Here is a 16588-nt window from a genome sequence, read left to right on the forward strand (position 1 = left end):
GAAAGAACAAAGCAACAATGCCAAGATTTTTTTGTCAGTCCTTGTTTTGTCGTCGTTTACGTTGAACTCGTTTGTTACTGTTTCATTGGAAAAATATATCATTTAATAGAATTAATATTAACAATCATTTTAATCGATTAGAATTGGATGAAGTTACCTTCTTTTTTCAGATTCAGAATCGCTACTCTGGCTAGAAGTTTTATTATCATTGAGATCTTGGGTCGAGAAATCACTTTCAGTTTCACATTTTTCTTTTTTACCAGAACTCTTGCTAGAATCTTCGCTTCTACTTTTCGTTCTACCATCTTCAAATATCCTTCTTTCATGTCTTTCATTAGATTTGTTGGTTTTTCTTTTACGTGTCTCATTATCATTTGAATCTTCACGATTTTTAGATTCGCTTTTACGCGAAGCTTTGTTTCTTCTACTTTCTTGTCTCTGCGATTTTATTTGTTTTGACGAATTGCGAGAACTCGATGTCGAGTAACCAGTATCCTGACGAGTTTTTCTGTAATTATAAAATTTTTTCTAAGTAATCTTATCAAAAGATGGAAATCATGAAGTGAAATGATCGATCGAATAATGGTAGGAAAATATCTTACCGTTTAGGACGAATCGTTTGCTTTGGTGACGAATCAAATTTATCGATTTCTTCGGTAGAATCCTCCGAATCAGATAAATTTTCTTCCACGTCTATTTCCCGTCTCCTTTTCCTCTTTCTATCATCTTGAGATCTTCTACATCTCGTTTCTTTAGACATATCCGCTCGAGAAATAATACTGATGTTAGGTACTTCGTATTTCTCGTACTTCTCTTTCTTTCGTTTACTATTACTTTCACTGTGAACGACGTATAGTCTGTACAGTTGTAAGAGTATTACCAAAGTGTTCTTACATGTAAAAAATATATTCATGTAACTGACTATTTGATAATGTATTATTAGGATCAACCTAAATGCCAGAAAAGGTCCATCCTGTAAAAATAAAAACAAAATAAAATAGAAAGAAAGATACTGTATGTATTTTTATATTGATTGTGAAAGTGATCCAAGCCATTTAAGATATTAAAAGACAAATTTTGTCTCACGCGCTATTCTTAGAATTTTTTAATTAGAAGAATTTTTTAAAAGAATTATTTTTCGAGAACAAATATATTTACTTTTTTTGTTTCTCTCATTATAGACAAATAATTTGTGTTAATAATTCAAACTCAAATATTAAAATATCTGAAAACGAGAAGTATATAATTTATACCATTTTTACGATCACCATTTCATACAATATATATATTGTATATAATATGTAATTTTTTTATATAATGTAATAAGAAGTTCATATAAAAATCGTTCTTGCTATAAAAGTAAATAATGATTTGTATACCTGAAGGATCATGTTAAGAGCAATGCCCCAAATATCGATGCTACAACAACCTGTTTCCGTTTGCACCCTCTTTTTCATAGCACTTCCGGAAGATAATCGCGATTTTCTCGATTTAGTAGCAGTGAGGACGACCGTGAATTGCATCAACGACCAAGCCCAAATTCCCAAAGTTAAATATACAAGGACTGGTTCACGAGCAATTCTATCCTCCTTGAAGGAATCGAAGAATTCGATAATGTCGGCTGCAGTTCCGATATAAACCAACAGTAACTGACTCAACTGATCTCTCGTAAGATCTCCCTTGGGTAACATCCATCGACCGATTATTAAGATGAGCATTAAAAATTGTTCTATTAAAGTTACCCAGGTTTCAGTAGATATTTGGATGTCTGGTAAATTAATGTTTACCTTAACAGTTAAATTATAATAATTAAAAATTTTATCATATATACATATAAATGTATATATGATATATGTGTTAAATATATATGAATAGAAAAAGATAAATTAATTGATTTTTTTTATTGCTTTTTCATTTTTTTCTTTTTTTTTTTTTTCTTTTTTTTTTATACGTACACCCAAAGCTTTTTCTAAATGTTTCAAATCTTCGGCTGCCAAATTGGATAAATCAAAATTTTCGGATATGTTGATATTAGATTCGCGAGATTTCAATCTCTTATCAACTTTGTCGAGCTCCAAGAGCCAAATTGCTGGCACTACGCTACTTAAATATAAAAATACTGAAGGACAGAACCTGAAATGAAAATGAATGCTATTTAAAGGCTTAGTTCGAAATGGTGAAAGGAAACGATACATCGAATCCAGGTTAGTGGTTTGCAATATTTTTACGGAGTCAATCATTTTCGACCCTATCCAACTATCATACAAAGTAGACTCCAATTCGGCTCCTCGAGTTACTAATGCTTCAATTTCCGTCTGTCAAACGGAGACGGTCCCACAAAAACACGCCCTTCCTATTACAGGATATCAGAAAAGCACTATCCGTTTAGTTTTATGTAAAAATAAAAAAAAGATTTTTAGTTTGCTTCTGATATTCCATAAAATGTTTCATGTAATTTTACGATCATTTATAATAAGAAAAAATAAAGATATGAAAGATAAAAGAAATTAAAAATTATTTATTATACGTTATCCAATAATGTGCATAATTATATATTTGTAACATTATTAAAATTATAATTTTCATAAAGTTTTTCATATTATATAAAAAAACAATGTACTCGCGTAAAAACCGCTCTTAAAGAGAAATAAAATTTAATTGTTAAAACTCACCATTTCCATTCTTGATTTTCTTTTATAGTTAGAGTGAAAACACCCTCAAAAAAGAGGAGCAAAATTGGACAACTTAGATACCAGAAAAGTGGATTCTTCTTAAACGTTGTTACCTGCCAGATAGCGATAAAACCATGCGACGCGAATACCAAACGTGTTATTATAGCTTTTATAGTGGCTAACAATTTAGCCATTTTTGAAAATATATTTACACGTTTATTATTTCTTTTTTATTTTTTGTATTAGAATGAAGCACTTTTTAATATCTTCTATATTTATATGCAAATAATTATAAGCGGTCGTACTATAATAGAGTATTTTTTTGTAAATATATTGATTTATATCTTTGCACGAGGATAAAATTATCACTTGATATGTACGAAGAGAGTATTATAAAAAAGAAATTACTTTCATTTGTCGCATAGGTTGTTCTATCAGACCTGATGCGTTCGAACTGAAAGTAAGGACAAAATTCTAGATTCATTCTTTAGCTGACTTTTTAAATCCTCGCGCGCACGCGCTATCATCGATACGTACACCCGTTTTTAGTAAGAGAAAATATCGATACTTTGCTATTAATGATTATTATTTTGACAAAATTTGAATGGAATTTCTTTTTAATTTATTTTATTTTATTTTACTAATAATAACTGAAAAATAATATAACAATTTAATATTAAAAACTAACATTTTTATCGTTATCAAAATATTACTCTTAAAATATTAATAAAGTACTCTGTATTACCGACAGTACAGTGATAGATGTATTATTAAATGTCATATTTAGATAAATTAGACTAAATACTAAAAGTGGAATAACAGAGATTATGATTAAACAATTGGTAAGTAATATTATTTTTAATAAATTATTAATGTCATTTGAATGTGTTTGTGACTGTAACTAATACTTAAGTCATGTATCTTTTATTAATTTTTTTCAGATTAAATCTTATAAAATATTAAAATGTATGTTTATTCATACGATATTTTTAAACATAATTATAAAAGATACACATTTTCATTTTTGATCTCATTTATTAAAGTTGTTTTTCAAAAGTTAATTAAAAAACAAAAATTTTATCTTTTCTATCCTTATGACATTAAAATTTTTATATTCAAATACTCCTAATATTTTATAAATACGCGCTAACGTTTACATATAATTATCTAATAATATAGTCTTTTATTTAAAATGTCCCCTTTAACATGTTATAACATTAAACGTATTCAATATTTTATTAAATAAAATAAAATTTTAGAAAAACAAAAATACATTTTCTATATTTATATCGACAATATTTAAAATTTTATTTATTATGCCAATTGTTTTTCATAATAATCAGTCTTATTAGATGTTTCAGGAGATTCAATTTTTTTACTTTCTTTATCACATGCTTCATGTAATTCAACATTTTGATTACTACTTTTACAATTGCCATGTTCATTATTTAACAAAGAATCTTGTTGAAGTTCATTTACATTTTGTATAGATACATTTGAAGATGAACTCTCGGATGTTTTTACTTCTGGTCTTTTTTTAAGTTGTGCTACGATAGTAACATAATTGGATGGTATTAAACCGACATTTTTGCTATCTGTTGCTATCCACCAACCAGGTATATTTTTAGGTTGTAAAGGTTGGGGAGCCAACCAAATTTTTTGTCCTGCTTTCAAATTCAATTCATCATTACATGTAGCTGTAAAATCATACAAGGCGTTTGCTGCATAGACTGGTTCTTTAAAATTCGTCCATTCCTTAGGATCAGTACCTACAATATTTCAAATTAAAATTGTACATTAATATAACAAATTTGTATATTACATCATTTCAATTCAAACTAAACTTACATTTTACTTTAAGCTCTTTAACATTACTCGATATTTTATGAATCAAATATGGAATGACAACAAATATGCCAAGAAATAGAAAATTAGACCATAAAGAAGTAGAGCTCCTTTCCCCTTTTACTGCTTGAATTAATGATCTTTGCCATAATTCTTCCTCAACAAGATTTCCTTTACGTAAACCTTTATAATGATGTTATATATATTTTATGTAACATGTTATATAAAAACAATATTAATGATATACTTCAATACTTATAGATATTTAATTAATTTAGAAAACTATTTCAACTTGCCAATTGTATAACTAATTTTTCTATATATCCACTTTAAGAAACGAATTAAAGCAAATGTGCTCAAAAGCTGACTAATAGTAGAACGCAATCTTCCCACACTATCTGCAACGCTTAAAATAGCTTTAAAACAATTTGTTATCGCAAAGTATGTAGATTCCAATAACATTGTAACAGACGAGAAAGTTTGCAAGATAGTTTCTAACATTTGAAAAGTAGATCTCGTGCTGTCTTCTGCATACTGTGAAAATCTGTAATGTAGATTAATTTTATTTATTTAAATACTATCGATATATCTTTCTATTATTTAAAATATTATTTAATTTTTACAAACATTTAACATACCTACTTTCTATATCTCCACTAGGTCCACCCATAAACCCATAATTATTATAATTAGAGTTATTTGGATATCCCATATATCCACCAAAAGAACCATAACTATTGTATCCTCTATAATAATTATTCATACTACCGTAACTGCCATAATTGTTTAAATAACCTGGTCTGTATTCATTATATCCCATAGATTGTCTTGGTGGTAAAGGAGGAGGAACACCCGTTGGTGGAGTATTATATGCATTAAAGGATGATTGTATACCTGATGTACTGTAAGACAATATCTTTGATTAGTTTTCTGTTTTTAAAAAATTTTCAAATATATTACTCTTCTATAAATGTCAATGATTTTTTATTCTAACCTTCACGTGTACATATTAAACTGCTTTATTTTAATTTATATTGAATATAAATATTTCTATTTCATTAACATGCAAATACCTTGTGAAAACAGAGGATGCATTTCTCAACTGATTTGTAGTAGACATATTCGATCTTTCCGGAGCCATTTCGAGGGTAAAAATTTATTTTGTTTGAATTTGCTTGAAGGATCTTAATAGTTGAAATGATAAAACTGTAATGTCGCAGTATACCTGCAAAATATCTTGGGTCAAAGTTCATGCTCTTTTAATATTCATAGATAAGCGTTAGTTCAGTTTCAAACGTTGTTTATGTAAATCATAGTTATAATATGTAAATATTATATGCTTTACTCAATTATTGGAATATTATGTTTTTATTGCTGTTTACTAAGAAATAAATGTATAATCATTTAATTAATTCTTTGATTAATAGTTTAAGACTAACACTTTAATTAAAAATTTTTAACAAACAAAATAAAAAAAAAACTTGATTTGTATCACTACATTAATATATTGAAAACAGCCTTAAAAGGAGAAACGTCACAAAGTTTCGAACGAAAATTCGACGATTGAATGTTTTCATATCATCGAAAAAATTAGGTAGTACTATATAAATTGTAATTTAAATTAATAAAAGAAAATCACACCGAATCGCATTTTTTTGTTATATATTTTTTTGTTAATATATGATAAAAGCGCTACCTATTACTAAATTTCACAGTTTTGTTAATTATGTTTAAATCCTGTCAATGAAAAGTCCAACTGTTAATAAAAATACAAAAAATAAACAAGATTTATATACATCGACATAAATTATATATTTGTTTGAATATTCATATTGATTTCTTCTTATAATATTCTATTAAAAATGCTATTTATATTGAATTATTTTCAACACTGAATGATCAGCTAAAATTTGTTAACAAATTGTCTATTACCAATATATCGTTCATGAGGCTTTACCTTAAGGATTGAGTATAGTTCCTTTTCCACCACCATTTTATATCAAACAGCGTGATCGTATATATGTAATTATTTCCGGTAATCTCTTATGTATCAACACGATGTTTCTGGACTCATTAATCTTTATATAATTTATTCTGATTAATCTTTATATATATATATATATTTATATATTATATATATATATATATAAATATATAAATATATAAACAATGTCTGGTCTCATGGCTTTTCTCGAAGAAAATATTCGTTATGAGTTATTAGTTTTAATATGGGCTTTATACTTTTGGGATCTTTATCTGAATTTGCGTCAGGTAAGTTACACTTATTTTCTAACCCAGAATGTTTTTATTATATTTATAATATAATATCGTATTTTCAATTAATTGAATAATTATTATGATGAATATTACAGAGAAAGTTGTTGCAACGATTGACTGATATACCTAACAATGTAAAAGATATTATGACCAAAGATGTGTACAATAAAGCACGTCTTTATGCTTTGGATAAAAATAGTTATAGTTTAGTTCAAAACTTATATTCCCAATGTTTTAATACCGTAAGTAACAAAACTTTGATATAAGTATAATATATTATTTTCTTTTTTAATAATTATCTTGAAGGTTTAAAACTTTTACAGATACTTTTATTGTTCTTTGCATTTTATTATTATTGGGAATGGAGCATTCAGTTAGCAAAATGTCTTGGTTTAAATCACGAAAATGAAATTATTGTCAGCGCTGTATGCGTATTCATCAAAGTTATCATTTCTGATGTTATTGATTTACCTTTGAATATATATGATACATTTGTATTGGAAGAGAAACATGGATTTAACAAACAGGTAAGTGCTTATAGTTTCTTAAGTTTCTTAATGTTTTGTTTATTAAATACTTATGTGTACATTATGTTATTTATCGTAGAAACCATTATTCTTTATAAAAGATCAATTGCTAAAATTGATTGTATTAGAAGTAATCGTAGTACCTCTTATGTCTGGAGTGATATGGATTGTAATGAATGGCGGTGATTTCTTCTTCTTTTATCTTTGGGCATTTTCTGTTATCGTAACATTATTTATGATGATTATATATCCAGAAGTAATAGCACCGCTTTTCGATAAATATACTCCATTACCAGAAGGAGATTTAAAGCAAAAGATCGAAGCACTTGCTGCTTCTCTGAAGTTCCCTTTGTATAAATTATATCTGGTTGAGGGATCTAAAAGGTCTTCGCATAGTAATGCTTATATGTATGGTTTTTATAAACACAAAAGAATTGTTTTATTTGATACTCTTGTAAAAGAATATTACAAACCAGATAAGGATGATGTTAAGAAAGATATTGGTTGTGAGACAAATGAGGTATTGGGGGTACTTGCTCATGAGTTGGCTCATTGGAAGTTTAATCATACTTTAAAAGGATTCTTTTTATCACAGGTATAGTTTTAATTATTACTATTATTCATATATATTATATTAAATGCAATTAAATGTTTTATAAATTTTGTTTACAGATCAATTTCGTTATAACTTTTGTTGCATTTGCCAAACTAATGAATTATACACCAATGTACGTTGGATTTGGTTTTGAGAATTCACAACCAATCCTTATTGGATTTATCATTGTGACCAAATATATTTTATTCCCACTCAATACAGTAAGTATTTTAAAAATCAATATTTTTATTTAATTATATTCTTACAATCTATCTTTCAAAATAAATTTCAATAATTTCTATATCTACATTTTTAACACAATATATAAAATTTGGTTTTTCTCTTTAGATAATGCAATTTATATCAGTGGTTATCATGAGAAGATTTGAATTTCAAGCAGATAAACTTGCTGTAGAATTGGGATATAGTGAACCATTGAAGAAAGCATTGATTAAATTACAAAAAGATAATCTACAATATCCTTTATATGATAAATTGTATTCTGCTTGGAATCATAGTCATCCACCTATTCTTGAGCGACTTAGTGCTATAGATAAGGAAGATTGATATTATTAAGATAAAGTTTAACACATGAAAAGTAGAAGTGATCAATAATATGTATCTTATACTATATATGATTATAAATGCTACTACAAATGCTTCCTTTTGATTAAGAAGTAAATGGAAAGTATGTAGTAAAATAATTTTCTGTTAAAGAAAATTTTTCAAAAAATCATTATTGTCGTACAAAGCCTACAAATTAAGAATATACATTTCAAAACATCTTTAACAAATTATTGTGGCTAACTAAAGATATACATCTCTATTGTATATTTTATACCTAATCTTAGATTTTTTCATACAGCATATATATTATAGCATATATATTATATACATTTTGTAAGTTTATCACACAAATAATTTTTGTTTCTACAATATTTCTGTATGCATAGGTGTACTTCTATAGATAGATACTTATGTTTTTCATGTATTTCATCATTTTTTAAATTTATATACTTAATGATATGACTTATAATATTATAATAAAATGTCAAATATAAACGAACTTAAAATAATAAATATAACTTAAACAAATTTAGTATGTTAATGATTCTATAATTATGATTAATATAAAATTTAAATAATTTTCTGATGGGTAGACAAAAGATTATAAGTTAAATTTTAGTAAAAATAGGATAAATATACGAATATATTCTACATTACTTTTTCTTACGTATAGTTTTATGTTACAATACGAATAAATTTTACTTCTTTCTTGATCTTTTATATTCTAACAGTATATATAAAAAATTAGTATAAGTTGAGTTATACTATTTTGTCCCTACTTTTAATATTTAATCATATAGTAAAAATATATTTATACTGTTTAAAGATTATTTATTTATTATTGTATTTTGAAATTATTTTTATATAGTTTTGACTTACGCTGTAAAAAAGAAAAGCAATGCACGTGTAACAAGTTAATGTATGTGGAAAGATTTATTTGAATTACCAAATAAGAAAATACTTATCTAATTTCATGTTACCGAATAATAAAATTTTTAATGGCTTTTTGATTTTTAAATTTTATATGAAATTTTTAATTATAAATCAAAACTAATAAATAAATTCATATATATATAATCGCGTAATGTACGTAAGATGCATGCGTGATGCATATAGACATTTTCTTTACAACTTTTTTTTTATGTTTTTTAACTTTATTTCCATAAGTATCACATTGTAATGATTAATTTTCATAGTTTCAACTAATAAAGTGTCCATTTAGATAGCTTTTAAGTTTGTATACCATATTTTTAATGTTTTCATATTTTTATATAATAGATCGAAAAATTATAAGCTTCGTAGGGGGCAATTACACAAATGGCGTATTGTGTATGCGCATAATACTCACTTAATTTCCTTGCTGTTGGTGCCCCTGCCATTTTGAATTATTTTGTGGTATCGGTTGTAATGAAGCTTTGTCATCTCGTCAATTACATATAATCAGTATATTTTTTCTAACATGCACACCAATTTTATATACCAATCGATTATCGGAAACACGATTTCCACACGTAAGTGTTAACAAATTATGGCATCGTCTTGTTTAAAAGATATCCGTAAAAATAAATTTAGCGTCTCGTCGTTCTCTAGGGACGTTTTCTATTTGTTTGCTTATATTTTCATAATATCTAATTTATTTTTAATATATTCTTCTAATATATTTTCGTGATAATTAATAATTATACATAAATTAGTCGCGTTCGAATGTATTTTGTCGTATATACATGTTTTATTTATATATGTAAATATACATATATGTGTATACATATACATGTAGATATTTCTCTTATACATACCTTCTGTACACATATCGCTACATCCTATTACTCTATTAATTTCGATCTATATTTTTATTAATTTTCAACTCTACTAATATAGACCTATATTTTTTAGCTATCCAAGTAATCAACGAATAAAGAAAACTATGAAGTACCCTAGAAATAACATTAACGTAACCACTCTGTGCGTACAAGTAAGTCTATCTTCTTTTAAATACATATAGCGAGTCTTTTAAGAGCTATCCGATGCTTTTCGAAATGTAATATTGTTTAATTATTACCTCATCGTACTTCGAGTACATTGTGCATTGTTTAAATAATTATGAAATGATCATATCTATAATATGATTGAATGTAGTAGTATGGAAAGAATATATTTCGATGTGTTGTCTTTAGAGTACGAGAGGAAACTGACATGGTAACACGCATTGTCCTTCCAATGGTCATTCTTGTTGATACGAATGACGCAAGCTGAAAGGAAAACATTTTGTCTAACGCGTTTTAAAAGCTATATTTAAAATTTAACTCTATTTAAATATTCATTTATATTTTTTTTATATTTAACGTTTGTTTCGACCTACAAAATGTTTAAATGAATGTGCTGTTGTTTAAATATTAATTAGTTATTAGAATATGTTATATAGAAATTATGATTTATTTAAGGTTAAGAGAGAATTTCGATGGTTACTCTTCGAAAGGCAAAAGATAACCATTTCGATATTCGTCAAAGTCAATCTATCGTTCGTTTTTATCGATATTACGTATGGTCAATAATTCCTAGATTATTTTATGTATGTATGATTATGTATATATGATATTATTTTAGAGAAAATTAAAGTGAATTTAATTTTAGGTTAAAGTTATTGTATATTTTACGTATGTTACGAGCAATATAATGTTTAGACGAATTTACTATTGTTATTAATCTATTGTGCTCCATATTCATTATACGTCGTTAAAATAATTATAAAATTATCGAAAGTATAAATTATTAAAATTTTTTTTTCGTGTTTTTGAATTATATTTCTATAGCTATTAAATTTTAATAATTAATTTTTTTAGTTTGAACTAATATAGTATCCGTTTAGATAGTTTTTAAATTCTTATATCATATTTTTAATGTTTTCATATTTTCGTATAATAGATCGAAAAATTATATTCTTCGCGGCCATGTACAGGTGGCGTATCGCGCATGCGCGTGGATGAATTTAGTTCCTTGCTGTTGGTAATAACACCATTTTGAATTATTTTATTGTATCAATTGAAGCATATTTCGTCGTCTCGTTAATTACAGGTTATTAGTATATTGTTTTTTAACGTACATCTTTATTTTATGTATTAATCGATTTCCCAAAATGCGGTTTCCATGTATATATGTTCAGAAGTCCTGACATCGTCTTGTTTAAAAAATATCCACGAAAATAAAATCGGCTTTTTTGGCTTCTTTTGTGAAGTTATAACGTCATATTTATTTCTCGGATTTTCCAGCTTTATTTTCGCGATATCGATACTTCTCTGATCTTTTAACAATGCTCTAATTAATTAGTTCTTCGTTAATTAGTCGTGTTCGATTGTATATCGATCATGTATCAATATAAATATTGTATATCGTATATACGATTTTCATAGACACATGATAGATATCTGCTTATGGACAAATACAAATATCAATAACACTTCCACGCATACATATTCGCATACAATTAATTTTCTACTGTACTAATATCGATTTAATATTTTTCAGCTTTCCGAGTAACGTATAAACTGATAAAACTACGCAGTATGCTAGAAATGATATTTGAAACGCAGCCGTCCTGCACGCACACGTAAGTCTATGTTTTTAAATAAATACCTTGTTGCTTTTAATAGAGAGCGAAAGAGAGACAGAAAGAGAGAGAGAAAGAAAGAGAGAGAGAGAGAGAGAGAGAGAGAGAGAGAGAGAGAGAGGGAGAGAAAGAGAGAGAGAGAGAGAGAAGGAAATAATATTAAATAATAGCTTAAAAGTTCATCGATCAATTGTCTACAACGAGCAATTAAATAAAATATATCTCTATATAAATATATATAAATATGTATATATATATATGTTTGTACATATTATATCATTTGGAGAATTTAGGAAGTACTAGCAAAAGTACGTATAAACAATCAAAGAACGAACGAGATCTCCACCTTAATACGAATATTTCCTCCGTTCGTTCGTACTGATATATTATGTAGTTCCTCATTCTATATAAGCAGCTTTCGAGATGTGTTTAGACCTGTTTCACTTCGTTAATTTAATTAAATTAATTACGGTTTATTAATCTTACTTTATGTCTATTTTGAAATTATGCAATAAAATATTTTATTATAAAATTTTATATATAAAATATTAAATATATGCAATATAATATATATATATATATATATATATATATATATATATATAATTTTCAAACTGTAATAATATAAAAGGATGAAGTGATTTATTATCTAATAAATTTATTCCTTTTACGAGACATTTAATTATAATTTAATTATATTCTATATGAGCCGTTGATGAATCTAACATTTCAACTTCAGAACTCATATCACCGGTTGAATAGTTTACAACAGCATCTCTGGAATCAGTAATTCTATTAGATGTATTTGTTTCTGCTTTACTCGAATCTTCACCCCATCCAGAAAATAAATTTACTCTTAATTTGCCAATATCTTGATCTTGTGAATTAACTGTGCTACTAGAAGTTTTTGCAGATTCTATTATTTCTGGTTCTACTCTAGAATCAGAATTTGTGTATTTTGGAATATCAATAGGTGCATCTGAAATATGTGAATATAAATTTTAGTTTTTTAATTCATGAAAAATTATTTATGGATAATAAAGTTTATATATACCAGGATATGGTGGAGCTTCATCAATAAGTTGTTCCATAACATAAGTTAGCATAGTAGTTGTAAATGTATCATCTCTTCTAAGTCCTAAAGCTCTATGAAAAGCATCAACTGCTTCTTGTATATTTCCCATTAAAGCATTAATAAAACCCATTGCTGAATATGTTGATGGATTTAGAGGATTTAATACTAATGCCTATAATACAATAATACATATTAGTTACGTATCTTTATAATAAAATTTTCAATTTTTATATGCAAGAAAAAAAAGCAATTTAAGAATTATAATGTATGTATATTTTCTTCTACCTGTTGGTGATAATTTAAAGCTTCTTCATATTTTTTCATTTTTCTACATGTGTGACCCAAGTTATTCAAGAGTGCTTCCCATTTACTAGGTAAAATTACATCCTTAAGTCCACATTGAACTCTTCTCATAGCTTCCTTAAATTGCCTTTCTGCAGTTTTGTAACTGTATTAGATGAAATTACAACTCTTGATAAATTAGATATATTCCGAAATATTATTTAAATATGTAATAAAAGCTTACTCCATATTATAGAAAGATATTACTCCCATTTCATGTATAACAAATGGATCATTTGGTGCTATTTCTTGAGCCTGTTGAAAAAACTTGTCAGCCAGTTTAAGATTATTTGTTAATCCACATTCCAGTCCTATGTATAAAAGTGGAAGATGACAACCTTTCATTAATTGTGACGCGTTGAAATAAGCAGCCATTGCTTGATCATGTTCATTTTCTACTGCAAACGAATGTCCATACACTAACCAAGTTGGTGCAAATAAACTATTCAATGTGGTAGCTTTTACTAAATATCTTCTGGCTGGATCACTTTTACCTGTGCAATATAAATGTAGTATTTAAAAGATCCATTAAGAAAAAGAAATTATGAACGATATTTCAAGCAGTAGATATATTTTACCTATGCTGTAATAATAACATCCTACAGCAAACCATGCTAAAGCCATATCTGGATATAGATCAACCAATTTGTGTGCCAAATAAAATAATGCTGAAAAATAAATATATTATCTAACAAAGAAGTTATTATAAGTGAATAATATTATATATAAATATTCTAACTAAAAAATAATATTTACCATTGGTTTTTTTTAATTCAACTAAGCAGGCAATATGTACTGGCAGACATGCGGTATGATATGGATCCTTGTTTAAAATTCTATGTAATTCATTAAGATAATATTTTATAATATATTAAAGAATTAAATATTGGAAAGAGAGAATGTTCTATAATCACCTTTCTGTAAGCGAAAAACATTTATGATAATCACAATTGTAATATAGTCTTTCAGCTTCAGAAACTTCTAAATCTAAATTATCAGACAATCTATCAATAACAGGGACTCCCATCACACTGCAAGTGGCCAATGATTGTTTTTTGTATGGTTCCTGATATTTTTTTAGTTTACTTTCATATAATAAACGTAATAGATCAGCTTCAGCTTCTGTGCATTGTTCTCCAAAAGGAAGAGATTCCAAAAGTTCTCTTTCTAATAAAATTAAACAATTCCATTATGATAGGTTTTGTTATTTCATGTATATGTATATATATAAGCAATAATTTCCATATAAACCTTCTGTTGCTGAAAGCATTTGATTTTGTACAAGAGATTCAAATGCTTGATATGAATAAACATCACAATGTAGAGCTTGTTTGTAACAATCTGTTGCCATTGCTCTATTATCCATAGCTTGATAGACTTTACCTTTTACGTATAATATAGCACTTTGCACCTAATAGAATAATAAATAAAAATTGATGAAAAATAAAATATATAACTTGACATATTTGTTGAATACATAAAGTAAAAATTGATTGAATAAATAAATATATTAAATAAATTAATATTAATATTAATATTTTCACAAATAGACTCACATTTTTTGAGGTATCTTCAAGAATATCAGGACGATCATTAAAACTAATTCCCGATTGATTTATATTTGTACAAATTTCAGATTCATTAATGACTTGTAGAGCTTCATTATATTCTCTAGCTTCGTAAAGACTTTTTACTGCTAAATAATGACACATTACATAGGTCTGAAAAATGTACACAACTATAATAATCATATAATAATTTATGATAAACATTGCTTAGTATTAATAATCCATAATTTCATATTTTACCTTTTCAAGTCCACGACTTCTAATAAGGTGTGCAGCTCGATGGTATTGTTTCATAAGATACATACAGTGAGCTAAAGTGCATATATCTTTTGGATCTTCGTTACTCAATGAAACCACTTTATCGGCCCAAAACAAAGCGGCACTATATAAATGCTGTAAATACATCAAATATTAATATATAATATAATATTTACCTTAACGTTACAAAATAAAAACATATTACCAAATCGATGTACGATTTGATGAGTTTCCTGCAGTTTTTTAAGTCTATATCTTTGTTATCCATAGAACTCTGCATTTTTTCGCAATTTGTTGCATTAGCCGCTTGACAAGCCATATTCAACGTTTATTTTAAAATTATATAGCAGCTGATAAGAACTACTATGACAGATTGTAGGAATAGGTTAAGTAACTTTGTAATAAATATTTACGTTGAAAATCGTATTTCTTCAAGACGTTACATATATATTACAGGTTACAGTTTTGCATTAAATTTTTTGAAGTTAAAGTAATACCATTAAACAGAACATAATATAATACAATATCAGTTCACTTTCTTGATTATTTAGAGATTCTTACAAGTGTTTATAAAAATTCAGAAATAATTTAAATTTTGTACTTGCGAAGTTAGATGGCGTTGTAAGTATACCAACTGTGGCGACCTCGTTACGACTGTTACGCTTCCTATGGCAAGACATATAACTAACACGTCTCGGCGCCACCAAAAACACACGTGGGAAATCAACCAAAGTGAAAGACAACAAAGATGCCAGGAACAAAAAAGAAATCATTCATTTTTTCTTTGATTCTTTTTTAAACCGCAGCCATACTTACTGGAAATGGTTAGTTAGATTAAACTATTGTGTACTTGACAAAGTTAAACAAGTATATTACAATTATTGTTTATTATTGTGCAAAGTTTCTTTCTACATAGTGAGTTGTCCACAAAAAATTGATACAACAATGGAGGAAAGACTGCTAACATTAAATAAATACATATGTTGGACGCATTTCGAAAAAGTCAAATTTAGCTCGATATTATTTCTGATAGAATGAATATCATGTAAAACATTATATATATTTGTTACATCGAAAGTAATACTGATTGCCGGTATCTTATCATTAATTTATATAACCTAAATGTGTTTCTTATTACTAAAACATAACAAAAAATATTTCTTTTTATTAAAGTATTTAAATATTTAAACATTACATAAAATGTAATATTTAATAATTATTTAGTATTCTAAGATTTAATACATATATTTTTTTTTTC

The 16588-nt window shown here is 26.6% G+C and overlaps 4 protein-coding genes and 1 long non-coding RNA gene across 8 annotated transcripts; 2 read left to right on the top strand and 3 right to left on the bottom strand.

The window, feature by feature from the left end:
* Positions 1-34: 34 nt before the first annotated feature.
* Positions 35-2866, bottom strand: LOC118444851 (transmembrane protein 26). The gene is made up of 6 exons (XM_035873550.2): positions 2673-2866; positions 1956-2133; positions 1380-1787; positions 603-973; positions 158-508; positions 35-77 (listed from the first exon to the last, which is right to left on the bottom strand). The coding sequence occupies exons 1-6, from the start codon at positions 2864-2866 to the stop codon at positions 35-37; spliced, it is 1545 nt and encodes a 514-aa protein (XP_035729443.2).
* Positions 2867-3793: 927 nt separating this feature from the next.
* Pex13 (peroxisomal biogenesis factor 13) lies at positions 3794-6322 on the bottom strand. Of its 4 annotated transcripts, none has more exons than XM_085658478.1 (6): positions 6214-6322; positions 5591-5742; positions 5156-5419; positions 4814-5061; positions 4521-4700; positions 3794-4441 (listed from the first exon to the last, which is right to left on the bottom strand). In XM_085658478.1, the coding sequence occupies exons 2-6, from the start codon at positions 5656-5658 to the stop codon at positions 3987-3989; spliced, it is 1215 nt and encodes a 404-aa protein (XP_085514604.1). In that variant the 5' UTR covers positions 5659-5742; positions 6214-6322; the 3' UTR covers positions 3794-3986. The 4 variants fall into 4 exon arrangements, with proteins under 4 accessions (XP_085514604.1, XP_085514677.1, XP_085514643.1 ...); XM_085658551.1 differs by lacking the exon at positions 6214-6322 and adding an exon at positions 5957-5974; XM_085658517.1 differs by lacking the exon at positions 6214-6322 and adding an exon at positions 5863-5881.
* Positions 6323-6508: 186 nt separating this feature from the next.
* Positions 6509-8797, top strand: LOC118444880 (CAAX prenyl protease 1 homolog). Its single transcript, XM_035873608.2, has 6 exons — positions 6509-6788; positions 6890-7036; positions 7118-7321; positions 7401-7916; positions 7994-8137; positions 8265-8797. Exons 1-6 carry the CDS (start codon positions 6687-6689, stop codon positions 8481-8483), a joined length of 1332 nt encoding a protein of 443 aa, XP_035729501.1. The 5' UTR covers positions 6509-6686; the 3' UTR covers positions 8484-8797.
* Positions 8798-9641: 844 nt separating this feature from the next.
* On the top strand, positions 9642-16468 carry LOC118444873 (uncharacterized). The gene is made up of 4 exons (XR_004839069.2): positions 9642-9994; positions 10377-10455; positions 12006-12087; positions 15944-16468. It is a non-coding gene; the product is annotated as an uncharacterized LOC118444873 (long non-coding RNA).
* Cdc16 (cell division cycle protein 16) lies at positions 12730-15927 on the bottom strand. The gene is made up of 11 exons (XM_035873595.2): positions 15536-15927; positions 15313-15465; positions 15061-15225; positions 14756-14915; positions 14419-14671; positions 14261-14340; positions 14083-14172; positions 13689-13998; positions 13448-13610; positions 13142-13334; positions 12730-13066 (listed from the first exon to the last, which is right to left on the bottom strand). The coding sequence occupies exons 1-11, from the start codon at positions 15647-15649 to the stop codon at positions 12777-12779; spliced, it is 1971 nt and encodes a 656-aa protein (XP_035729488.2). The 5' UTR covers positions 15650-15927; the 3' UTR covers positions 12730-12776.
* Positions 16469-16588: the final 120 nt, after the last annotated feature.

This window comes from Vespa mandarinia, chromosome 1 (genome assembly GCF_050613455.1).
Source record: "Vespa mandarinia isolate Hongniang chromosome 1, ASM5061345v1, whole genome shotgun sequence".
In the NCBI taxonomy this organism is placed as follows: domain Eukaryota; kingdom Metazoa; phylum Arthropoda; class Insecta; order Hymenoptera; family Vespidae; genus Vespa; species Vespa mandarinia.